At 41.3% G+C, this 27,150-nt stretch overlaps 1 protein-coding gene across 2 annotated transcripts in view; it reads left to right on the plus strand.

Moving 5' to 3' along the window:
* CTIF (cap binding complex dependent translation initiation factor) overlaps positions 1-27,150 on the plus strand; it is a 463,145-nt gene that overhangs the window by 51,521 nt on the left and 384,474 nt on the right. For both annotated transcript variants that reach the window (XM_033934740.1, XM_033934750.1), the window contains exons 5-6: positions 6,885-6,989; positions 7,524-7,599. In XM_033934740.1, the coding sequence (XP_033790631.1) occupies positions 6,885-6,989; positions 7,524-7,599 (181 nt within the window). The remainder of the gene's footprint in view (positions 1-6,884; positions 6,990-7,523; positions 7,600-27,150) is intronic.

The following is a 27,150-nucleotide window of genomic DNA, read 5'->3' on the forward strand; positions in this document are numbered from 1 at the left end:
ATACGCTTAAGTGGAACGGTTAATCAGCGGGCTGGGTTGGAGGGCAGAGGGGAGTACAGGACAATCAAGCCATTGTGACATCACTGATGAGGTTGGCTCTAATTAGTGGAATGAGGCATTATGACAGACTCCGGAAGAGCGTTCCAGTTTTCTATCACTTTCTGGGTGAAGAAGAACTTCCTTATGTTTGTATGGAATCTATCCCCTTTCAATTTTAATAATAATAATAATAATAATAACTTTATTTTTATATACCGCCAGTTATCTTGCGACTTCTAGGCGGTTTACAATAAAGAATCTGTGAATACAATGAAAGAAAATGTAAATACAATAAAGAGAAACTTTACGTACAATGAATTAAAGAGTATAGCAGTGTATATCTCAATACAATAAAGGGAAACTTTACGTACATTGGATTAAAGAGTATATCGGTATACATCTCGTGCAATGGATTAAAGAGTATGGTAGTATACATTTGATAATATTAATAATGTTAGCAACAGTTTGTGTGTTGCAAGGCTAGGAAGTGCCCAGCTATTTGCACAGAAGTAGAAATGTTCCGTAAATTGAATAGAGTGTTCATAGTTAGTGGTTAGGGGTTGGGTCTGACAGTTCGCATGATCAGGTATGATCAGGTATGTGATGATGTTACGGGGGGGGGTTGATGTAGAGAGTGCCCTCTCATTCTCCCTACCTTGGAGAGGGTGAACAACCTGTCCTTATCTACTAAGTCTATTCCCTTCAGTACCTTGAATGTTTCAATCATGTCCCCCCTCAATCTCCTCTGTTCGAGGGAGAAGAGGCCCAGTTTCTCTAATTTTTGCTGTACGGCAACTCCTCCAGCCCCTTAACCATCTTAGTTGCTGGATCGTTTCGAGTAGTACCGTGTCCTTCTTCATGTACGGCGACCAGTGCTGGATGCAGTACTCCAGGTCGCACCATGGCCCGGTACAGCAGCATGACAACCTTCTCTGATCTGTTTGTGATCCCCTTGTTTATTATTCCTAGCATTCTGTTCGCCCTTTTCACCGCCGCTGCACATTGCGTGGACGGCTTCATCGACTTGTCGATCAGAACTCCCAAGTCTCTTTCCTGGGAGGTCTCTCCAAGTACATCCTGTATTCGTACATGAGATTTTTGTTACTGACATGCATCACTTTACACTTATCCACGTTGAACCTTATCTCCCCCGTCGATGCCCATTCCTCGAGCCTGATTCTGTCACGTTGCAGATCTTCGCAATCCCCCTGTGTCTTCACTACTCTGAATAACTTTGTATCATCCGCAAATTTAATCACCTCACTTGTCATACCTATGTCCAGATCATTTATAAAGATGTTGAAGAGCACGGGTCCAAGCACCGAGCCCTGCAGCACCCCATTAGTGATGCTCTTCCAGTTTGAATATTGTCCATTTACCCCCACTCTCTGTTTCCTATGCTCCAGCCAGCCTTTAATCCACGTAAATATTTCACCCTCAATTCCATGGCTCGCAATTTTCCAAAGTAGTCGTTCATACAGAACCTTGTCAAACGCCTTCTGAAAATCCAGATATACAATGTCGACTGGGTCACCCTTGTCTATCTGCCCGTTTACTCCCTGGAAGAAGTGCAGCAAATTTGTCAAACAAGATCTGCCTTTGCTGAAACCATGCTGGCTGGTCCTCATCAGATTGTGTCCATCAAGGTGGTCAACGATGCGGTCCTTTATCAGCACCTCTACCATCTTTCCCGGTACTGAGGTCAGACTCACTGGCCTGTAATTTCCCGGATCTCCCCCTCAAACCTTTCTTGAAGATCAGCGTAACATTTGCCACTTTCCAGTCTTCCAGAATCCTTCCCGATTTGATCAACAGATTGGTTATTAGTTGAAGCAGTTCAGCTATAACCCCTTTCAGTACCTTGATTACCCTCAGATGGATACCATCTGGTTCAGGGGATTTATCGTTTTTAAGTCTGTCAATCTGCCTGCATACCTCTTCTAGACTGATTGTCAACACAGTCAGTTTCCTGTCTTCATTTCCTAGGTATAGCCTATCAGCTTCCGGTATGTTGCATATATCCTCTTCTGTAAACATAGACGCAAAAAACGTGTTCAGTTTGTCAGCGATGGCTTTGTCCTCTTTTAGCACTCCCTTTATTCCATGGTCGTCCAGCGGCCCCACCGCTTCCTTCGTGGGACGTTTCCCCTTAATGTATCGAAAGAACGGCTTGAAGTTTTTTACCTCCTTGGCAATTTTTTCCTCGTAGTCCCTTTTGGCCCCTCTTACCGCCTTATAGCACCTGCGTTGTTGTTCCTTGTGCTTTTTCCCGTTTTCATCCGTTTTTGACCTTTATCACCGCTACAGTGAGCCACGCCTATTCCTTGTTCTTTTTCCTCTTGGATCCCTTATTGATACGTGGTATATATAGATTTTGCGCTTCGGTGACTGTCCTTAAAAAGGGACCACGCTTGCTCTAGTGCAGGGGTGGCCAACCTTTTGGCTTCCCTGGGTCGCATTGGCTGAAAAAAATGTTTCTGGGGCCGCACAAATGCGCAAACACTGCAGCAAGACAGAGGAGGGAGCCAGCAAGACGGTAAACACCCGGGTGCAGCACAGGAAAACACTGCATCACCCTCGACCGGGGCCGCACATAATACTTCACGGGGCCGCAGGTTGGACACCCCTGCTCTAGCATTTTTACAGCATCTATCCTCTTCTTAATCTTTTTCCCCACCATGAATCTTATCCCTTCGTAATTCCCTTTCGGATGTTCAGCGCCATGGCCGTAGTTCTGGATCATTGTTTCGCCCCTGTGTCCAGGTTGAAGCAGATCATATTGTGATCATTGCTTTCCAGCGTCCCTTCTACTTCTACATCTTGCGCCGGTCCTCTTGGTCCATTTAGAATTAAGTCCAAAATTGCATTTACTCTCGTGTTTTCCTTGATAAGTTGTTCCAGGAAGCAATCGCCCACTGCATCCAGGAACTTGGTTTCCCTACTGCAGCTGGATTTGCCTAGGTTCCAGTCTATCCCTGGGTAATTGAAGTCACCCATGATAACGGAATTTCCTCCCTTGCAGTTGGGTTTAATCTCAGCCGTCATTTCTTTATCAATTTCTTAGGACTGACCTGGGGGTCGGTAGTAGATGCCGATCTTCATTTCCATTCCATTTGTTCCCGGAATTTTGACCCATAGAGATTCTAACTTATTCTTTGTTTCCGGTGTGTTCTCTCCGGCAGACTCTATTTCCTCTTTGACGTACAGGGCAATGCCCCCACCTTTTTGACCCACTCTATCTCTGCAGTATAGCTTGTATCCTAGTAGCACAGTGTCCCAGACGTTTTCCTCGTTCCACCATGTTTCCATGATGCTGATGATGTCAAGGTTCTCTTTTTGTGCCATAGTTTCTAATTCATCCATCTTGTTCCTTAGAGTCCTTGCGTTCATTTATATGCACTTGAGTTTGTGGCATGCTACTTTCTTGCACTTTCTTTCCTCTTGCGTCCCTTTCGATCCATCCGGATTTCTGTCCTGTCCATGATCTGCTGAGTCTTCCCTGCTAACTTCTTGCACGGTTTCCTCTGGGTAAACCGGTTCCCGAACCATTGACTTTAGGTTGACTGTCGGCTTTCCCCTTCTTCCTAGTTTAAAAACTTTTCAATGTCTCTCTTGATGTTGCTTGCAAGTAGCCTCGTTCCGTCTCCGCTGAGGTGGAGTCCATCCTTCCTGAATAGCTTGCTCTTCCCCCAGAACATCGTCCAGTTGCGCATGAAGTGGAATCCTTCTTCCTCACATCAGTGTCACATCCACGCGTTGACTGCTTGCAGCTCCGTCTGTCTCTTCTCATCAGCCCTGGGTACGGCAGGATCTCTGAGAATGCTACCCTCGGCGTTCTGGTCTTCAGTACTTCCCTGCTGTATTTCCTGTTGCTCATGTTGTATGTCCCCACATGGATTACCACTGCCATATCTTCCTCTTCCACGCTGTCGATGATCTTGTTGATGCAGTTCACTATGTCTTCTACCTTGTCTCCTGGTAGGCAGGTCACCAGCCGATCCTGTCTTCCTTCTGCTATGTGGCTGGCGACCTGTCTGATGATGGAGTCCCTCACGACGATTGCTGTCTATCTTCTCTTGCCTCTCTAGGCGCAGGTCCGTGTCCCTGGTGTGTGGCCATCTCTCCAGCCATAGGTCCGTGTCCTCCGTGCACTTCCATCTTCCCTCATCCTGGCGTTGGCTTGCACTGGACTCATCTTCTTGTGAGTTCATTCCACTGCTTCCAGATCTCGCTTCTGTGTCACCCATTTCTTCCTTGTGGCTATTCTCCGGGTGATCCTCACTCCCTTTAGGTGTATGTCGGCAGTTCCACTGCTGCTGGTGATTTTCCACGTCCCTCTTCGATGAACTTTTCCAGCTTCCGGACTTCATCCTCAATGGTTTCCTCTGTTTTGACGTTCTCTGCATCTCTGTCCTCCTCCTTCACTTCTTGAAATGCTTTTAGTTCCAGTATTCTGCCCTCTTGGAGTCTAACTTGTTTCTTCAGGCTCTCCAGTACTCTGCATCGAGTGCATATATAAAACTGCCTCCCAGAGGGGAGGTAGTCATACATATGGCAAATGGTGCAGAAATCTGGGTAGCTCATCTTCCTGCTTCTGTCTGCTGCTGGTATCCTCTGTGTCTGCTGCACATGCAGTGACTCAACCCTTCTGAAGGCCCTTTTGAAGGTGCTCTCGCTAAGGCGAGCGCCTTTAACGCGCATCGAACGGCTGAGCGCCGTTGGCTCCTCCCTTTTTAAGGGGGAGCTCTGGATCAGTGCCTGGCTGATGTCAGAGGGGTGGGCGGAGCTATCTCTCGCCACTGCCCCTCACTCTTGCCTGCCCTGCTTCTCTGTTCCACTCTTACTCTTAGTTGTTTCCATCTTGTGTCATACAACTACCGAGATAAGTATTTCTATAGTGTTTGGTATTTATTTTGAAAGCATTGAATTTGCATAAACTTGATTATCCTACACTGCCTCCATTATATGCAAATGTATTCCATGCATATTCATTGTGGATATCTTGAAAACTTCAAAATGAAACAGGGGAAACAAAAGCACAGAATCAGAGTGGAATTGTCCCAATCAGAATGGTGTACACCAGTAAAAAGTGTCCTTCAACTCATCTGATAAATCCAAATGCTTTAATTCATCCAAAGTCTCATAATTCATCTAAAGACTCAATGTCCCGACATGCACATGTTTCGACCTAACCGGCCTGCCTCAGGAGTCTTGTGAGTCTTTGACGGAGTATTAGAAAAACCATACAAAGTATAAAGATACACGCACCCTCTAAAGCGTGGCTTCTATACTTAGCCTGATGGAATTGCAGCAATGATGCTCAAGGCCCAGCACAAGCAACAGGGAGGATCTTCGGCACCGGCATGTCCTGTGCGCTGGTGCCGGTGCCAGAGCGGGGTAAGCGATTGTGTTTGGGTGGGTGGGTGAGTGGGGGGTGCCGGATTGTGTGTGTGTGGGGGTAAAGTGGAGCAGTGCCGGTGGCCTGGGGGGGGGAGGGGAGGTGGAACGAACCAAGTGAGTTTCCCTTACTTCTGTCTGTCTCATGAAAATTTGATTACACATAAATAGGACTTTTAGCACTGTGGTATTCTCTGATGGCGGGAGAGAAGTCTGCTGTGGCCTTTACACAGTCTTTGGATTGCACTAGAACAGGGATTTCAAAGTCCCTCCTTGAGGGACTCCATTTCTCAGGGAGAGGAAGGAGTAGAAACAGGAAGGGCAGCCAAAAGCTAGTATTCTGAATGACGTACATTCTCCATCCCAAACCCTGGTTGAGTAACCACCACAAATATGGCTCTGTGGGAAAAAACAAATTGCCAATCCATAGTCTAGTGCAGGGATCTCAAAGTCCCTCCTGGAGGGCCGCAATCCAGTTGGGTTTTCAGGATTTCCCCAATGAATATGCATGATATCTCTGTGCATGCACTGCTTTCAATGTATATTCATTGGGGAAATCTTGAAAACCCGACTGGATTGCGGTCCTCCAGGAGGGACTTTGAGATCCCTGCACTAGACTATGGATTGGCAATTTGTTTTTTCCCACAGAGCCATATTTGTGGTGGTTACTCAACCAGGGTTTGGGATGGAGAATGTACGTCATTCAGAATACTAGCTTTTGGCTGCCCTTCCTGTTTCTACTCCTTCCTCTCCCTCCCTGAGAAATGGAGTAATTTTTTTTTTTTTTCCAGTCTTGGTTATACTCAGAAAATTGTAGCAGTTTTATTATGTAACCATGGACTAAGATTTTAAAAATTGCTGGTTTTATTATTCACCCCAGTATAGAGTTACCAGATTTTTGGAAATGAAAATCCGGACCCATGGCCCCGCCAAAGGCCCACCTTGTTCTGCCCCACTCCCTCAACCTGTTTTCTCGTCGGGACGCCATTTACACATGCGCTGGTGTGAAGTGACGACGTTGTGTGCGTGACGTCACCGCCTTGCATCCGCGCATGCTCGAATGCCATCCCGACATCGCTCATTGCTAGAAGCTTTTCAAAACCTGGACAAAGGGCCAGGTTTTGAAAAGCCATCCGGGGAAATCTGGACGTCTGGTAACCCCTAACCCAGTATTCATAACTGCCCCTGCCAGACTCCAACATCCCTGCAGGTACTGTTCTTTAGCTGAGGTGTGTGTATTTGGACCAAGTACATTTGAAAGGATTAATTTTGCCGCAGTCTTTGGCTAAGGGCCTTAGTTGTCTGAGAGGCCAAAAGCGTATGATAGGTGTGAGGGATCCCAGGAATGCTGGCCAAATTCACCAGGAAGTTGGGGAGCTCATGTGGTGTGTGCTACAGTAATGGACTTTGGTTTTATATACCTGTCTCTTTTTTTTTTTTTCTTGCAGCAATGCAACATGGGATTTACAGCCTGAAAAACTAGACTTAACGCAGGTTCACCGGAAAGTCCGCAACACCCCTAAGCATCTGCTGCCTCAAATAGACAAGGAAGGGTAAGGAGCCCCTTGTCAAGCTTTTCAATCCTATTTGGTTGGACAGTTGGGGATAGAAGTATGAGGGAAAGGAGGAGGAAAGTAGAGAGCGTTTGTAGGAAGGGTTTGGTTTCAAATCAAGGCTTGATAGAGTAGTGATCGTTTTTTTTTTTTTGTTCTGTTCTATGCCAGGTTGGTCAGTGCTCTAGAATTGGTCCTTCATCTACCTATGGTTGTGCATATGTGTATAAATTTGACTAATTTATGTGTACACACCCATTTTGAGGCTATCAGTTTAAATACAGTCCAGGTTGGTAGAGCATGCAGATCAGTACCATTGAAACTGGTTTGATCTGTATGAGAATGTCTCAGTAGTCTTGACTGACTTCTCATTGTACAGATGGCTTCATTATAAAGACACCTAGATCAAAAGGACTGTATAAAGTTATCACTAAAACATTGTGGCGAAAAAAAGAGACCTCATAAATAAAGGAGCTCATGCAATTCAATATAAGTGTTGTTGTTAAAATTTTCTCTGGTTTACTCCTTTCTCAGGACTGGAAAAGGGAAATGTGAAGATGGAGATGGGATCAACCTGAACGATATAGAGAAAGTTCTTCCTGTTTGGCAGGTAGGTATCTGAGCTTCCCGATCCTGTCCCTTGTGATGTTGGCACCTTTCTGCCCTGTAACTTCATTCTTTATCTCATGTTTGCACCGTGTTGGAATTTGATCAGAGGAATGTGGAGTGCCGTAAATGATGGGTATCTGCTTTTAGTGATGGCTCCTGATGTAAGATGTGCATTCATTGATCTTTGGAAAAAGAAATATACAGTGTGTTGCATATTTTTGTGTCATTTCATTGACAAGTACTAAGTTTTTGAATGCAGCTTACAGTTAAGAACTATTGTCTCTCATAAATAATTTTACAGGTAACACTTTTCATTGGTCTCTCTGGTGCTGTCTTTCGCAAATTGAATGTCAGTTATAGATTTTTTTTTTTTTTTTTTTTTTTTAGTTCAATATTTTTATTGAATTTTTAGTAAGAATAAAAAGTAACAAATATTAGGATGGTCAGCGATAAAATACATATACACAAAACAGGTCATAGATGTAATATGTCCATATTAAAAAGCTTTCAGAAGGTTGCTCGAGTATCCTTCAAGTATGAGTCAATGGGAGACCTTATACTGCGGCTAGTTCCGGATGAAAGAGGATAAAGTTTTCCAAAACTAAACTGCTCGTAACTCTTGTATAAGCATAGTGAGTTCCATCAAAAGGTCTAGTCTAATAGGGAAGCAGATTTCCAGTTTTGTAAGACTTGTTTAATACCTACTGAGATCATAATGTCAATAAATTTCGGGTCAGTTATAGATTCTATGCCGATATTCAATTCTTTCCAGTGGATGACTAGAGAATTGAATTGAATATAAAATTATCTGCATGTTTGAAAGCTGTGGCTGGTTCTGAATCTTACCAAGACAGATGTGATGCTAATTGGCAGGAAGGAAGACCCCTTATGGCCTTAAGAATGTCGTGGTGAATGACATGATTTTGGGGGTCTGGTTAGATTCAACGTTGAGTATGAAAAATCAGGTGATGGCGGTGATCAAGGCAGCATTTTTTTTTTCAAATGTGCTCATTGAGTAAACTTGAACCAGTGCTATCGGAATGGGACTGTAATTATCCAAAAATTGGTTTAGTGCAGGGGTGTCCAATGTCGGTCCTCGAGGGCCGCAATCCAGTCGGGTTTTCAGGATTTCCCCAATGAATATGCATTGAAAGCAGTGCATGCAAATAGATCTCATGCATATTCATTGAGGAAATCCTGAAAACCCGACTGGACTGCGGCCCTCGAGGACCGACATTGGACACCCCTGGTTTAGTGCAATGCTCTTTACTTGGGAATATCGTCTTCGTGGTGTAAAGCGTTGCAAATGATTCGGCAGGCTGCAGCGCAAATGATATGTGGTGGGAGTAAATTTGAGCATGTAACGCCTTGGTTGGAGAAGCTCTGCTGGTTACCTGTTAAATCCTGTATTGTCTACAAAGTTCTTGTGTTGATTTTCAAGGTTATTCACTGTACGATCCCCTGGTATTTGACACAAGTGTTGTTGCTTTATCAACCCCTCAGATCAGTAAGGTCTGAGGGAATGATGCGTCTATCAATGGATGGGTTTGTGCATTAGCGCTATGAAAACATAAGAACAGCTGTGATTTCAGTAGCAGGAGTAGTGCTATGGAATAAATAGACAGGACCGTTGATCACGTTCTGATATTCTGAAAATTTAAAAAGGTACTGAAACCTACTTTGTTTATGGAAGCTTTTAATTAAGGAATAATGCTGTAATGAATTTATAGAATGTTGTTTTTATGTATATGCTGTGAACATAAGAACATAGGAATAGCCTTACTGGGTCAGACCGATGGTCCATCAAGCCCAGTAGCCCATTCTCATGGTGGCCAAAACTCAAAGAGTAACAACATAACATGCTACCGATCCAGAGCAAGCAGAGGCTTCTCCCATGTCTTAATAACAGACTATGGCCTTTTCCTCCAGGAATTTGTCCAAACCTTGCTTAAAACGCTCTCCACTTTTACTACAACCTCTGGCAACGCGTTCCAGAGCTTAACTATTCTCTGAGCTGAAAAATTATTTCCTTCTATTGGTTTTAAAAGTATTTCCCTGCAGTTTCATCAAGTGCCCCCTAGTCTTTGTAATTTTTGATGGAGTGGAAAATCGATCCACTTGTCTCCGTTTTACCCCACTCAGGATTTTGTAGACTTCAATCATATCTCCCTTCAGCCGTCTCTTTTCCAAGCTGAAGAGCCCTAACCTTTTAAAGTCTTTCCTCGTACGTGAAGAGTTTCAACCCCTTTACCTTCTTGGTCACTCTTCTTTGAACCTTTTCTAGTGCCACTATATCTTTCTTGAGATAAGGAGACCAGAATTGAACACAGTACTCCAGATGAGGTCGCACCATGGAGCGATACAGAGGCGTTATAATATCTTTAGTCTTGTTAACCATCTCTTTTATTAATAATTCCTAGCATCTTGTTTGCTTTTTTGGCTGCTATCGCACATTAGGCGGAAGGTTTCATTGTATTGTCTACAATGACACCCAGATCCCTTTCTTGGGCGTTAACCCCCAAGGTGGACACTAGCCTCAGTAGGCTGCTTTGAAGAGGGGCAGCGGTTGGTGAGTGAGGGCAGGAGGGGAGAGTCGCCGACGTGTTCCCTGCCTCCGTGTTCCAAAATGGAATTTGGCACGGAGGGACACAGCACGGCGGCAGCGATCAGAAAACCCTAAGTGCGCATGTGCGCTTAGGGTTTTATTATAGAGGATAAGATGTATTGTTTTAAATACTTTGTTGACTGTAAACTGCTTAGAATTGTAAGCGGTATTTACATTTTTTTAAAATAAATTCTTTATACCTGTAATGCTTATATTTAGTGGTAACTTAAGCCTACTGATACAGCTTGCCTTGTCTGTTCAACTCACGTACTAACTTGAAAATTGATTTGTATTATATCAAATGTGAAATGTAAAACAAGGACCTGACACACCAAAAAAAAGCTGAGCTTGAGCTCAAAAATTTATGCCTATTTTAAGCCGAAGTCATCCTAATTTAGGAGCTAAAGGGCTCCTTTTATAAAGCCGCGCTAGTAGGGTTAACACGTGTGACTTTCCATCACGTGCTAACCCCCGCGCTGGCCAAAAAACTACCGCCTGTTCAAGAGGAGGCGGTAGCGTCTAGCGCGTCTGGCGGTTTAGCACGCGCTATTACGTGCGTTAAACCACCAGCGTGCCTTTGTAAAAGGAGCCCTAAAAGTTACGCTTATAAATGTAAGCCTGCTATTCATTTACCCAAATTTATGAAACTAATTTGAGTCTAAATTCTAAGCTTCTAACTCTCTTCCTCCACACTAAATCTGCCTCCTACTTTTTATTCTTCCTAAATTTAGGAGTTCAGTGACATTTTGAGTTTAAAATTACGCCCTCAGCCCTAGTAAAATTTCAAGTGAGGCAGGTTTAGGAGCATAGCTCAATGGAGCCTAAGTCATTTGAATATCAGTCCCAAAGTATGTAAAGCAAATGGCACTGTAGGTCGTGTGGTAGCCAGGTGGGAATCGGTAGGCCACAACTTCTCAGATACATACCAGTTGAATGCTAGCAGGCTGGTGGCAGCCTGCTACCGTTCATTAAAGCCACATGAATATGGAATATCTGGAATTGCCTGGGAACTTGAATACCCATCTATACCTGTATTAATTGGTACAGAACCAGAACTGTGCAAATTCTTTTTTTTCTTTTGCTATTCACATTTTTAAAAAAATTAGATTTATAATAAAGATTTATAATAACGTATGAAGAGGAAAAACCCCCCAACAAGTTTCAAGTTCAAGTTTCAAGTTTATTAAGATTTGTTATCTGCGCAATAGCATATATTTCAATGCATATAACAATTTAAAAAAAAAATAAAAAAGGCGGAGGACAAAACAAGACATTGTATACTAATTATATACGTTCTAATACAAACTGGTACAAAAGGCAAGGGGGATGAACTACAATCTTTAAAGAAAGAAAAAGAAACATTTAGGGAAGAACACATATGGTGGGAGCACATAAAAAGAAAATAAAGTAAAATAAAGAATAATTTGGCGACCTACTCATAAGATTCATTAAGGTCTAAAAATTTAGTACTTGGTAAGTTATGCTGTCTATGTTTTGAATGCGTCCTTGTACAGAAAGCTTTTTAAGGAGCGCTTGAATTTATCTAAGGAAGGTTCATTACGTAGATATAATGGTAAATTGTTCCAAAGCTGGAGTGCTATGACCGAGAAAATGGTAGATCTCCCGGTCCCTATTATTTTTAGAGAAGGAATAGTTAATAAATGTTGTTGTGTTGATTTGATTGCCCTAAATGGAGAATACGGTATCAAAAGACGATCCAAAAATATTGGCGCATTTGATTGTTGAATTTTAAAAGTTAACAGTAAGATTTTAAAAGGTATTCTATGTGTGATTGGTAGCCAATGTTCAGCTTGTAAAAGTGGTGTAACGTGGTCATATTTTTTTGAATTTGTAATAATTTTTATTGCTGTATTTTGTATTATCTGTAGCCTTCTTATTTCTTTATTGGTTATGCAATGGTATAAAGTATTTCAATAATCTTGCCTAGAAATGATTAATGAGTGGATTGAAATGTTGAGAGCTTCAGGTTTTAAAATTTTGGTAATGATCTGATGAGACGTAACTTATAAAAGCAATTTTTAACTACTGAACTAATTTGGTTGTGATAAGAAAGTTCCTGATCTAATGTTACTCCCAATATTTTTGTTGTAGTTACTATTTGGAGAGGGATGCTATTTAGGAGTATCTGTGATGAAAATTTAAGATCCTTTTTCCATGGGAAAAACATTACAGAAGATTTTGTTGGGTCTGCTGAGTTTAAAGGGTACAGAAGTTGGATGTCATCCACATATGCAAATGAGGAAAATCCAGTAGACTGACTGAGGGTTAGGAGAGGTGATAAAAAGATATTAAATAAAAGTGGGGAAAGAATTGAACCTTGCGGAATCCCAAAGGAATTAGTGAAGTTGTTAGATGATGAATTATTAAAGATGACTTTAGCTGAACGATCTTGAAAGTATGATTTAAACCAATTTAATACTTGGTCGGAAATGCCAATTGAAGATAGTCTTTTGATGAGTAGATGATGGTCTATGGTATCAAATACCGCAGATAAATCAAGTGAAACCAGAAGAACAGATTTATGATGATCTAAATCACAGTTCTTCAACCGCCGGTCCGCGGACCGGTGCTGATCCGCAGAAAATTTCTGCCGGTCTGCGCAGGGCCAGCGAGATGGACGCCGTTAAATTTCCTGCCCCGGTGTTTGCGGAAATCTTCTGTTCCTCCCAGCCTCCGGCGATCAAGACAGGCTGCCGACGTCGGGCATTCCCTCTGTGAGTCTCGCCTATGCGGAAACAGGAAGTTGCAACAAAATAGGCGGGACTCAGAGAGGGAATGCCAGACGTCGGCAGCCTGTCTTGATCGCTGTTCTTGCCGAGTCACCAAAGAGGGCCCCGGGGAAGGTGCAGGTAGAAGGGCGATGGTCAGCGTGTGCGGGGGGAGGGGGGGCGTCAGCGTGTGGATTGGGGCCATCAGCAGCGTCTGTGCTGAGAGTCTGCCCACGTGCAGGATGCGGCGGGTAGGGGCCTCTGGCTCGTCTTGGGCGGCAGGGCCTGCGGTGCAAAGCTGTTTTTGCCGGCTTGGGGGTTCGCAAATGTGCAGGGAGCCTTCAACAGTGGCTGTCTCCTCTCCTAGCAGTTCTGTACTTACCAAGGCAGTGATTCACTTTGGCAACTTTCCCTTTCCTCAGAGGCGGCAACGGACCCAAGGCTGCCTAAGGAAATCACTGCTGCAGGCAAGTATTGAGAGCTGCTGGAAGGAGAGGAAGCCACTGTTGGAGGCTGGGAAGCTACTGGATAAAGGGAGAGCTGCTACTGCACCTGGAGGGAGGTAGAAAGAGAGATGCTGCTGGGAGGGGAAGAGGGAAAGGGATAGGGGGAAGGAGGGAAGGGAAAAGGAAAAAAGGAAGGAAACAGCTGGCAGGGAGATTAGAGGAGGGAAAGGGGAGAGACATGAATGAGAAAGTAGAGAGAGATTGATGCTGGAAAGGGAGTCAGCAGAGAAATGAGAGAGGGATAAAGATGCTAGATCTGATGTAGGAGAGATAAAAATGAAGAAAGCAGTGAAGCTGGAATGAATGATGTAAAAAGGAGAGAGGAGGCACAGGCTGGATGGAAAGGGGAGAGGGGCATAGAAAGAAGTCAGATACATATGGAAGGGGGAGAGGCCAGACAGTGGATGGAATGGGCAGACGCTGGAAGGAAAAGAGTGGAAAGAAGATGAAAGCAGAGACCACAAAAGGTAGAAAAAAATCATTTTATTTCTATTTTGTCATTACAGTATATCAGATTTGAAATATATATCCTGCTAGAGACATAACTGGGGACTGCAAAGCCTAACACTATTCCTATGTGTGACTGCAGTATTCTGTTAGCATGATATTTCTGTGTAGCATTCTGTAATAATTTGGCTTGTTCAGTTTTCTTGATAGTAGAGGGGATATATGTGAAGGGGAGAGGAGACGGGTTTTGTTGGTCCTTGCTCTGAATATTTATATTTATAAAATGACAATTGTACAGAATATTGTTTCTTTTTATACTTTAATAAAATACGTTCAATATAAAATCATAACTGAGGCTTGTGCAGATGGGATCAGATGGTTTGTGGGGACCAAGCTTGCGGAGACGGGGCGAAAATGTGTTTTTTTATTTCGGTCTTAGTAGTTTGCCGGTCCACGGGTGCAAAATAATTATTTTATTTCTGCCGGTCCACGGGTGTAAAAAGGTTGAAGAACACTGATCTAAATGGTACTGTATATTAGGTGTGAGTCCTATCATGGAATGTTCAGTTGAATGGTTTGATCTAAAGCCTGTCTGATTGGGATGTAGTGTGTGAGTTTTTTCTATAAAGTTGGTTATATGATTAAAAACAACTTTTTCTATTAATTTGGCAAGGAAGGGAAGATTGGCTATGGGTCGGTAGTTTGATTCGGTTGCTATTGCTTCTTTTGGGGTTTTTATAATTGGTCGGATGATTGCCTCTTTCCATTCTTTTGGTATGAGTCCTGTTGTTAGACTAGTTTCTATCATTTTCTGAATAAAAGGACCAGAAAAAAGAGAAATATCGTTTTAGAAAAAATGGAGAAATTGAATTAATGTCCTGTACCCTTTGTATTGATGCTTTGTAAAAGTTTTTTAAGATCTTCTGAAGTTGGAATATTAAAATTAGCATATTTGGAGATAGGTATTGTTTGTATTTGTACTTTGTCTAGGCTTGAATTATTTGGGTTGATGCAGTCTCTAATTTTATTTATCTTATTAACAAAATAATCAGCAAGATACGTTCCAGTTGTACAAGCCAAACGGAATATATGAGGAGAATAACGTGAACAAGATAGTTACATCATGTCAACTAGGTACCTCATGTCAAAGAAATATAACAGTTCATCGTCAAATAAAATGTGTACTGCACATGCAAAGCGTGGAAGAAGTTCTCAACGAACATCACAGCATAGCATAGATTAAGCGATCTAATATACAATAAACTTGATCGAGAAAGATCATTTTTCTGGCCATTTTTTCATCTTTCTCACATTTCTAAAGTAGAGGAACAGCAGAGAAACCTACAGTGATACACACAATTAATAAAGAAACATTACACTTTTATGTGTGAAGGGAGGGTCCTCAGTTTTCACAACTCTTTTTTTTTTTAAAAATTTCTTTATTCTTTTTCAAACTTACATCAAGTGCACAAAAAGAACAACATGAAATACTATCATGTACAACACTTGAACATCATACATTATATTCTTAATATGTAAATTAATTAAAAACCCTCTTAATAGGGGAACCAGATGATTATCCCTCCAATCAAAAAGAGTTGTTAATTTGTCAAACCCACACGGGTAATGGTTTGTAAGATATCCCCGGGCCACTCCCGTAGTGCAATGAAAAATTCAAAAGTGCAACAATTTAAGTGCAAAAATCAAAAATAAGCTTCAACTGCTGTTGCACTATAGTAGAACACATAACCAGCATCCGAAATCCATACCATAGCAATGAAGTCAAAATTCCACAGTTATATAAATGCCAGAAAAAAAAAATATCAAAGAATCAGATCATTACTTATCTCACAACACAAAGAAACAGTGTATAAATTTTGTGGCATAGACCCGACACGGGCCGTGTTTCGGTCATGAAAACATCCTTCTTCCAGGGTCCGGTACTACTGTGAATCACAAACTTAAGTATTGCAAAAAAAAAAATGCAGTCGATTGTTAGACTACGCTTGTTTGTGCACAGTATTTTGTTGTGGGGGGTTTTTTTTTTTTGTTTTTTTTTGGGCAATACTTAAGTTTGTAGTTCATAGTAGTACCGGACCCCGGAAGAAGGTTGTTTTCACGACCAAAACACGGCCCGTGTTGGGTCTACGCCACAAAATTTATACACTGTGTTTCTTTGTGGTGTTGTATATTTTATTTTGTTATCTTTTGCACCTTGTCCAAATAAAAGTTTTTATCAAGATCATGAGTTCCACAGTTTTTTGTCATTTGCAAAGGTAGGTACACCAGAAGAAAAACCAGCAGAGAGGATCAGAGCTAAGAAAGAATGACATTAATGTTTTGCATGTCAGCCTGTGACCTTCAGTATGTAAGATGTGTCTCTAAAATTGAGATTTAAATGAATGAAGCTCAATAAGGGGGTCACAATAATTCATAAGAAGGTCCAAGAGAATATCTGGTGAAAAATGTATCTTGGTGATCCAAGAAGTGTGTGATTTTTAAATCTGAGCACTATATCTGCATTTTTCAGCATTATAGCATTGTGAAAAGGAGACCCTGGAAAGAGTAGCACTAGCGGGGAGCAGAATAACTGTTTTCTGTGGTTAGAAAAGTGCAGAATCTTGGTTGCTGCAGCTTTTAAAACTACAAGAGCGAGCCCTGGAGCTGAATATGAGGAGGCCTTGGCTCCTGCTAAAGGAAGCAGTGAGCGTGACCTAGAAGATTTAATAGACCTCTGGGTCCCATCTCTGTCTACACACGGAAAAGCAAATGGTTGGGGGTTTATGGTGCTGCTTAATAACTTTGCTTCCCTTTGCTAAAGCACATAAAAATGAACAGACCCTCACAGCTGTTTCTGCAGATGGATCCTTCACAATGCTGACAGCTGCTCAAAGTCTGGCTGTGTAAACTGAATGGGAATGAAGTGGGATAGTCTAGTGATGACCGCCGGTGACTTATCATCTGGGGTTTCACATTTATCCTGAGTCTACGTCGCCAGGGGGATATAAACAGAGTTGAGGCTATTCGAGGGAGAAGTCTTCAAAAGGTGCCGACTGAGTCTGCACTGGGTGTGTGCTAAGCCAGGGCACCTAACCCAGGGAAATCCCCTGACCAGAGAGCCTCCAAATACCAAACTCCCACACGCTGCTGATCCAGGAATATTTTTCTGGACCGGGAGTCGTTGTCCTAGGATGGTCAGCTGCTGCCATCTTGCTGCTTGAGTCTAGTGTGTCTGGGTTTATGGAGAGGAGGAGAATGATTGAGATAGAAGTGCCTGGGTCAGAAGACAGGCCCAAGAAACGTGGTTCCTGTTTCTAGAAAGTCCTACAGGGACTAAGGGTCCCTGTATCAGAAAGCATCCACATTTAAAATAGAAGCATAGTTAACTTTGAAGTACACTTGTTTTAAGATATTTTTCTTTACTCTGTTTTTTTTTAACTTTATTTCCATCTTAGCACAAATATTAATGTTGCTGCTTTTTGCATATGATTAGTTTATTATATCTTTTCATAAAGTTTTACTTATTTTATTTATTTAAAAACTTGATATACCGCCTGGAGTCACAGCGGTTTCCAATTAAACATAACGCAGCGCAAAAAAAAGATAAAAAAAATATTCGAAACATCACCAACACATATGAAAATCAAATTTACAAATTCTTCAATAACGTGTTTAAACGAATTTTACAAAAAAAGGCCGGCAAGTTTAGGAAAGGCAGATCAGAAATATGCGTCTGCAAACAGTTTGGTTTTCAACATCTTCTTGAAGCTGTAGTGATCTGCACATAGGGCTCCTTTTACTAAGGTGCGCTAGCGTTTTTAGTGCACGCACAAGATTAGCGTGCGCTAGCCAAAAAATTACCGCCTGCTTAAAAGGAGGCGGTAACGGCTAGCGTGCGCTAAAACCGCTAGTGCACCTTTGTAAAAGGAGCCTATAATCTTAATTGCCCAGTAAGCTTGTTCCAATATGATATTCCGGGAATGGAAAACATTTGGAGTTGAGTTGCCACATATCTTACATTATCCCAGGACAAGCAGGCAGCTATTCTCACTAATGGGTGACGTGATCCAACGGAGCCCCGATGCGGATGCCTCACAAGCATTTTTGCTTGATGAAAAACTCGAAGTTTCGAGTCGCCCGCACCGCACTTGCGTGAATGCCTTCCCGCCCAGACCAGGGCGCGTCTCCTCAGTTCTTACTTTTCCGCAGAGCCGAGAAGTCCGTCTTCGACTCTCTGCATGAAGATTTTCACTTGTGCCTTCTAAAGCCTGCGGATTTGGGTTATTTTTCTCTGAATCGCTGATTTTCGTCGTTCTTTATTATTAAAAAAAAAAAAAATGCCTTCACTTCTCACTATTGTCTGGATACTTTCTCCAGATGGGATGGACAGTTTGGCCAAACAGTATTACAAAATTTATTTTCCTAAGTTGCCAACTCTCCCACCATCCCATTGTGGTTAGCTTGGAGGTCACCCATTAGTGAGAATACCTGCCTGCTTGTCCTGCGATAAAGCAATGTTACTTACCGTAACAGTTGTTATCCAGGGACAGCAGGCAGCTATTCTCACGTCCCACCCACCTCCCCTGGGTTGGCTTCTCTGCTAGCTATCTGAACTGAGGAGACGCGCCCTGGTCTGGGCGGGAAAGCACTCGCGCATGCGCGGTGCGGGCGACTCGAAACTTCGAGTTTCATCAAGCAAAAATGCTTGTGAGGCGTCCGCATCGGGGCTCCGTTGGATCACGTCACCCATTAGTGAGAATAGCTGCCTGCTGTCCCTGGATACCAACTGTTACGGTAAGTAACATTACATTATCAGCTGTCAATAAAGTAAATATAAAAGCAGAAAAATTGATTGAAACGTAGTTAAACTAAGGCTGACTCTTTACGCAGTCCTATTACATGTGTGCTTTGAGTGAAAATCCTCTGGAAACAAGGAGATACATTCAGGCGCAATATATAACTTGCCGTCAGTTATCAATGAAAAGATGAAGGTATGAGTGAAATCCAAAATAAATTAAAAATATACCTTTAGAAGAAAGGTGGAGAAGGTGGAATCTCTAAGGCTTGTGAAGCCAGCATTTTCCAGTTTAAAGGGAATTGCAGACGATGAAGTCAGGATATGAAACTTCACGGGGATAAATGTAGAAAAAGCATTGAATTTCTTCACAGAAGGGATGGTGATGTGAGTAGCAGCAGCAGCCTTCCAGCAGATTTGGCGAAGTTGCAGAGTAGTAACAGAATTGGAGGAAGCATGGGGTCCGTACAGAGAGCATTGTTAGATATTAGGCTGTGTCATTTTCCTAGAACAAAGTACTGAAACCACACTTCTCTTACACATGGAGATCAACTGCTTTTACACCTAAGCAGCAACGAGACCAGCCACAACCACCGAGAGCACACAGACCCGATCCTACCAAGAGTGTGAACTCTTCCCCCCATGCAATCCGCTAAGAAGATCGACTGTCGGCTCCGGGCGGCTTTCCCGCAGAGGAGAGAATCCTGCATTCACCGTGGGCCTCATCTGGGGCAGCCTCCTTGGAGCGGCTGGGGCACGGGCAGTGTGTCTGGGAGGGAATGCATGGATGGGAGAACATCGCAGGGGAGGAGACATAGGCATCCTGGGACTGTCGGCCAAGTCTCTTCCCTGAAGAAGCCCTTTCTGGAAACGTCAATCGCTCCTCCTAAACTTACTTGCTCCACTTCATCACTGACGCTGAAACCGTGGATTGAAGACAAAGTTTTATTTTATTTTTCTTTCCAGCTTATGATTTATCTTTAATCTTATCTATTGTTTTGCCTTTTGTCTTTGTTTTGTTCTATTTCTATCATTTAAATTTCTCCAGAATTCTACTGTTCAACGGCGCCCCCTTCTGCTTCTATTCCTTTCTCTCCTCTCTTCTACCTTCCAAAGTATTTAGATCAATGCTGTCTTGTTAAAATGTTTATTTTATTTTTATTTTTCCTCTAACTCTACTTTTCACTTCTCTATTACCCTCCAGGTACTTTAGTTAGATTGTGAGCCTTCGGGACAGTAAGGGAATTTTTCAAGTACCTTTCTTATTTCTAATCTTAATGTATATTTTCTGTAAACCGCTTAGAACCTAACGGATGTAGCGGTATATAAGAAATAAATTACATTACATTACATTACATTACATAGGATTTGTTGCGAAACAGCATGGCTAATAGAAACCAGACACGAGTGGCTGACTTAAGCAGTAATAAGGTGGTTGTTCCTAGAGATCCTTTTTCAGGCTCCAAGGTCCAGTTCGTTTTACTGGCAAAGGAGCTTAAGTCTAAGGGCTCCTTTTACTAAGGTGCGCTAGCGTTTTTAGAGCGTGCAAACCACGCGCTAAACGAAAAATACTAACGCAAGCTCTATGGAGGCGTTAGCGTTTAGCGCACGCGCTAAAACCGCTAGCGCACCTTAATAAAAGGAGCCCTAAGTCTCTTTCCTTACATAATCTGGATATGCCAGTGCGCAGGAACATAACATAACAAGTCATTTCTATACTGTATAACCAGTAAGTTCAATGCGGTTAACAAATTTTAAAGAAGACAGTATAGATTAGGAGGATTTGGTTAGTTAGCAAACAGATTATGTAGTCAGTTGCTTTCAAAAATGATAGGACTCCGAGCTCAGTAACAGGTTTTAATTCCTTATCCCAGGAGGCAGGGATCCATTTCAACACCTAACTGAAAGAGTCTGTGGCTTCTTTATTTTCATATTGCTGATGTGTTGTCAGGAGGGAGGATGGGTGGGTTCAGGAGAACTGAAAGCTGATTTGGTGATGGGAGAAAGTGATAGCTGATTTGGTTGTGAACATGTGGGGGGGGGGGGGTTTTTTTTTTTTTTAGGTCTTGTGGTTACTGTCTGAGTTCACTTAAAAGACTAATAAACAGAAACTAAAAAAAAAGCCAGTTAGTACTGAAAATCTGTGCTAATTGTCTAAGCCTTTCTTTGAAAACCTCAATAGAAATAAAAGAAAATGTAAAATCTAAAACTTTTTAAAAAAATTGTACTATCATTTTTAACTATCTATATGAGTACATTGAAATACTGTGATTTGAATATTCGAGAAACTTTATTAACGTATGCCGATGATATTTTCATGGTACTCGAGGTTAATCCAGATTTTGTTAATTTGATTCCCAATATTAACCAGAGCATTGCTAAGCTTTAGTCCTGGGCAACGATGGTCCAGATGAAATTAAATGGCTGCTAAGACCAAGCTTTTATGGCTTGGCCCAAAGCTAGACTCTCTTCCTTCTGCTGTGATCTTAGATTCAGGAGAATATTTGAAAATTGAGTTTTCTCCGCTATTATTGGATATTGTCATTGATTTATGTCCTTGCATTTAAGGATCAACTAAATTCTCTTGTTAAAAAGTGTTTCTTTAGTCTCTGTATCCTGAGAAGAGTGAGAGCGCTCTTTCATCAGCAACACTTTTTGATATTTATTCAGTCAATTATCTTGTCAAGGTTGGATTACTGTAACAACGTATCTGGGTCTTTCAAAGGTAAGTTTGCAGAGGCTTCAGTTGATACAGAATACCGCTGCCAAGCTTATTTTCGGTAAGAGTAAATTCGATCACGTAATCCCATTGCTTAAGAAATTACATTGGCTTCCAGTGTACCTTAGAATCCAATTCAAGTGTGTTTGTACTGCATTTAAGATTCTATTCGGCATCTTTATCACCCTGGTCCCTCTAGATTGGCATGTGCATAGATGTCATCTTGCTAGAAGCACTAAAAAATTAAAACTTATGTTTCCTTCTCTTAGGGGTAAAAACAGATCTTTCAAGAGATTCAGTCTTCAAACTGAGTTCTGGAATGAGTTACCACTTACACTGAGAAGTTTAGGCCCCTTCGTCATATTCCGGAAAGCTCTGAAAACTTTTTTGTTTTCCAAACATTTTGGAAATGAAGTGCTCCTTTTTCAAAGGAGCACTAGCATTTTTAGCGCATGTACCGGATTAGTGTGCACTAGCTGAAAAATTACCGCCTGCTTAAAAGGAGGCGGTAGCGGCTAGCACGCGCTATTCCGTGTGTTAAGGCCCTAACATGCCTTTGTAAAAGGAGCCCTAAGTTTTAGCTTAGTTTAGTCTTTGAAGGCCAGAGCCACCTTTGTGAGGTCAGGTCAGAACTGCTAGTTACCCTTGAAACTATATCTGTTCTAACTTCAGGATGAAGTTTCTGTCTTGAAAGACTGTCAATTATGTATTTAGTCCAATAAAATTTATTTATTCAATTTTCTATACCGTTCTACCAGAGGAGCTCAGAAGATTTTTCATAAATTTATTCAGCTACTCAAGCATTTTTTCCTGTCTGTCCCGGTGGGCTCACAATCTATCTAATGTATCTGGAGCAATGGGGGGATTAAGTAACTTGCCCAGGGCCGCAAAGAGCAAGATATCACTTTTTCTTTTCTTTTTTAAAATTTCACTTTAACTTTTTTTTTAAGATTTAAAAAATAAAAGATCTAAATGCACCCTCCAATCTGGTCCAACAATTACTCATCAATTCATGATTAAATCATACGTATACTTGATCCAGGTTTCCAGCGCTAACTGGCTGGGTTAGCTGGAGAGTCCATTCATAGAATATCTGTTGGTCAACTTTTGACTGACTAGATTTGGTCAGATACTCAACTACAGCTAAGGGGTAAATGCAACTCAATATCTGACTGCAGATAAATAGGTAAATTTATTTATTTATTTTACTGCTCGGTGGGTTTTTAACATTGAGCTGCAAATATATTTTGGAATTATTTTTGTCTCAAGGTTAAACGATATTTATTTTTGATTTATTTAAGGCATTTATATACTGCCTATCAATGTTATCTAAATGGTTTACAATCAGGTACTTGAGCATTTTCACTATCTGTCCCAGTGGGCTCACAAGGATTGAGTGACTTACCCAGAGTTTTTCCTATGCCCAAGTCGCTATGGCTAATAGTTGTTGAGAGATGCTTACATTAAAAAAATATATATTAAGGGTTACAGATTGACTGTGCAAAGAGTTGGATATCTGTATATATGATATTCTATATATACTGTAATATAATATGTTTCTTGTAGGTTATTTTTTTTTCTCATTGTAAACTGCTTGAAAATTTAACATATTAAGAGGTATCTAAAATCAAATCAAGATCCTCTTGTTGCCAAAGACACAAATAATACAGCATGTCCTTTTTCTGTGTTAATATGCTCACGTTATATGATATCCTCCATTTTCATGTGAAATGACTGTAGAGTTTCTGACATCTAGTGGTTATTTCTATAATGGCAGTACTGTAGTACTACAGGCTGAAGATTTGATTTGTCCAAGCCTTAATCTTTTAAATTATAGTACTATATTGAGCACATTGTCACAGGCCCAAAGAGGAAATGGATTAGGCCCCCTCCTTCCCCCCCCCCCAAAAAAAAAGAGAAAAACATGTGAATAGTGAGCCAATCAAGATTTGAATTATAGCTTTTTCTTCATGTCTTCCATGTAGACGCTAATCAAAAAAATGCACTCGGGCCCCCTTTTATCAAGCTGCGGTACAGCGTTTTACTGCAGGCTGTGAGATAAATGCTCCATCACTCATTCAATTCCTATGAGCATCGGAGTATTTACCTCGCTGGCCCATTGTAAAACACTCTAGTGCGGCTTGATAAAATGAGGCCTGTTAGTCCAATAAAAAAGGTATTACCTTTATTTATTTGGTTGTTTAGCCCGTCCTCCCGAAAGAGCCCAGAACGGGTTACAGCTCAACATACATAATTACACAATTTGGACAAGTTCCTGCTAAACTGGAACGTACGCAGGTGAGGCTGGACTCATTTAGAGCACTGGCCTTTGACCTGGGGGCCGCCGCGTGAGTGGACTACTGGGCACGATGTACCCAGCAGCGGCAATTCTTATGTTCTTATGACAGTACAGACAGATACTCTTACATAAGATAATGTAATTTCCTTGGTAATAGTATTGTAGATCTTATTCCTTTTGTTTTATTTCTATTTAATTCTCTTTATGTTATCATGTACAATCATAAATCCATTTTCTTAAGAGAAACAAAAGAATTGTCTGTCATGGAAGCGCATCTTAACTTCCCTCACCTCATGTTTGGCTGACAAAGGGTAGTAGCTCCCTTTATTTTTTCCTCAGTAAAGACCAAAGTAAAGAATTCATTTAAGGCCATATTCCATAAACGGCACCTATATTAGATGCTGCTAAGCAGCTTAATTGCAACTGCCTAGCAAAGCCTAAGTTCAGGATCTGCAACAAATTTTTGTTTTTATTTGGTTTACACGTAAGTTTTCAGCTAGTCAAAAAAAAAATTAAACAATTTAACAGATCAGCACTGAACTCTTAGGACGCGTAGCGACGCCTAAGTGGAGGCACACTCGCATACCTAAGGATGCTTATCTCAAACAGTAGGAATAGTTAGGGGTGAAGAATACTCATAGGCGAGATTGACTTAGGCATTGATGGGCGTCTATGAAAGGTGCCTGTAAATTAGGCCAATGAAAAGCTGGAACTAATGGAGCAGTGCCTAGCAAAACCTAAAAGTCCGCTTAGGCGCCATTAAGTGTGAATCTATAAATGTGGCCTAGTGGTTCATTGACAACTGTGCTGAGTGGTGCCATTTATAGACTATGGCCTTTAGGCTCTCCAATATGGCCTGTCTTCCCTGCGAACTCCTTTTACTCATGGACTCCTGCATAGGCTTATGGCTTCTAATATATTTTTAAAAAGTTTGTGCGAAGAGTTGCTACCTCAACAGCAAACTTCTTTATAAATTTTCTTTTAGCTTTCCTTATTAGCGCTTTGCATTTCACTCATCAGTGCTTATGCTGCTTCATTCATCCTTTTCCTGTTCTTTTGGCTCTAATGGCCTTTTTCATCTCCCTTTTTGACCATTTTTTTTGTCTGTATAAAAGAGGCTTTACTAGTAGTAGCAGGGTTTAAAAAAGGTTTGGAAAATTTCCTAAAAGAGGGGAGCGTGACTGTTCCTGCGTGCAGGCACTCTTCTGGGCTCTCTGCCTTCTGGTGGAGGGGGCTTGCCAGCGTCTTCATCTTCTGTCTGCTCTGCGGAATGCGTACCCGAGGACACATGTACAAATGGGCATGTGCTAAGGGGCACGCACTTTCAGAGCATTTGAGCTTGGGGCTCTGCTCTGATTTTTTGATGGGGAAGAGGAAAGGAGGTGTAAAGGGGGAGTAACAACAAAGGTCCAATGGATAAACATCTGATACCGTCTGTTCCGTCTTTTCCGGTATGTTCTTCAAACCTCCCAGAGACTTCCTTATCCACAGGGGGGTCCAACCCCACCCCCACAACCCACAGTTGGAAGACTTGAACTTTCTGACTTTGATATAAGTTCTTATTTTCAGGAGTTATTAAAAGTTCAAACGTTTCACATAGTGCAGTCTATTCAGACCACAGAGAATCCATTTCTTCCAGTCCCTCAACCCATTGTCTTATCCTTTGTCAGAAATGAAAGAAATATCTTTGAAAGATATAATGAAAGTGATTATGAGAGTGGATAAATCATTACATGATAATTTTCAGAGTTTCAGTAAGTATACTGACTTTTCTTCAGTAAAATTTACTGAACAAGATAATAGATTGAAATCCTTAGAAAAATCCTTGGAGAAGTGTGAAAATCGGATTAAAACTTGTCAGTCAGTTCACCGTGTCAGCAATAAAAGATAATTTAATGATACACTCTTAAGTTGGAAACTTTTGAAAATCTTTCAAGAGCAGCCAATTTAAGGATTTGGAATTTTCTGGTTACCCATTTTCTATCTCCTAGAGAGTTTTTCAAATTATATGTGAAAGAGGTGTTACAGCTACAGATGGATGAGAGAGCAATTTCTAATGTTTATTATTTACCAACTGGTACTAGACATGTAAGACAAGGGGGTGGTGTGGAAGCGATTAATACCCCAGATAGTTTAGATCTAATTTTTTTTAAAAATACACAGGGATCTATTTTAAAGAGATCTATCTACTTTGTTGGTTACTATGATTTCTGTGGAAAGGAAAAAGACAATTATGAAAGCATATTTTACTAAAAAGTCTGTTTTGTTTTACGGTCAAACGGTATCTATTTTCCTAGATGTTTCCAGACAAACTCAGATTAGACATAAGGCCTTCCTCCAGCTAAAGCCTAAAGTGATAGCTGGAGGAGGAACTTTTTTTCTTAAAATTTCCTTGCAAATGTCTGGTAACGTGGGAAACAAAATCGTATGTTTCTTTGAACCATTACAATTGGAAACTCCTTTCTGATAAAACCACTTCAGATGTTGTGTTTAGAATATGTTTGCTATGTGGATTAAATGGGTTTAAGTATAAATTTCCTGTATGCTCGTGACTAGCCACTTTCCCCATGATGTGGGCTTGATAATTGTTTTAATTTCAGATTATTTTTTTTGTGCTGATGATATTTTCTATTATTTCTTGTGATGTATAACTATTGTAAAGAAAATTTCCTAAAAGAGAAGTCCATAGGAAAAAACATGGCCAATCTATTGGAGAAGATCAGTGTTCATACCTATACCAAAGAAAGGTGACACTAAGGACTGTAACAAATGCAGAACAATTGCATTAATTCTACACGCCAGCAAAATATTGCTGAAAATAATATAATGAAGGCTCCAATCATATGTTGAGCAAGAATTACCCGAAGTTCAAGCTTTTTTCAGAAAAGGTCAAGGAAAAAGAGACATTATTGCCAATGTTAGATGGATATTGGTGAAGAACAAAGAATATCAAAACCCCCTATACCTTTGCTTCATCGACTACAGCAAAGCTTTTGACTGTGTGGATCACAATAAACTATGGAGAACTCTAGTGCAAATGGGAATTCCCAAACACATAACTCAGCTGAAGCTACACTGAGGGCTGAATACGGCAACACTGATTGGTTTCCAATAAAATGTGGCATCGGGCTAGGATGCATCTTGTCACCTTACCTGTTCAACCTGTACAGTGAAACCATCTTCAGAAAAGCAAATTTGGAAGAAGAGAGTGTTGGTTTCAAAGTTGGTGGCCTAAATATAAACAGATGATACAACAGAGCACCAGCAGCAAAGAAGACATGCTGTATCTACTGAGAAAAGTCAAAGCCGAAAGTCATTACATGGGATTAGAACTGAACATAAAAAAGACAAAGATCATGAACACGGAAAATGATGAAAATTTTGAGCATGAAGGCGACAGAATAGAACTTGTGAAGGATTTCAATCTCCTGGGCTCTTTTGTAAGAACATAA

Source organism: Geotrypetes seraphini, chromosome 1 (genome assembly GCF_902459505.1).
Source record: "Geotrypetes seraphini chromosome 1, aGeoSer1.1, whole genome shotgun sequence".
Classification (NCBI taxonomy): domain Eukaryota; kingdom Metazoa; phylum Chordata; class Amphibia; order Gymnophiona; family Dermophiidae; genus Geotrypetes; species Geotrypetes seraphini.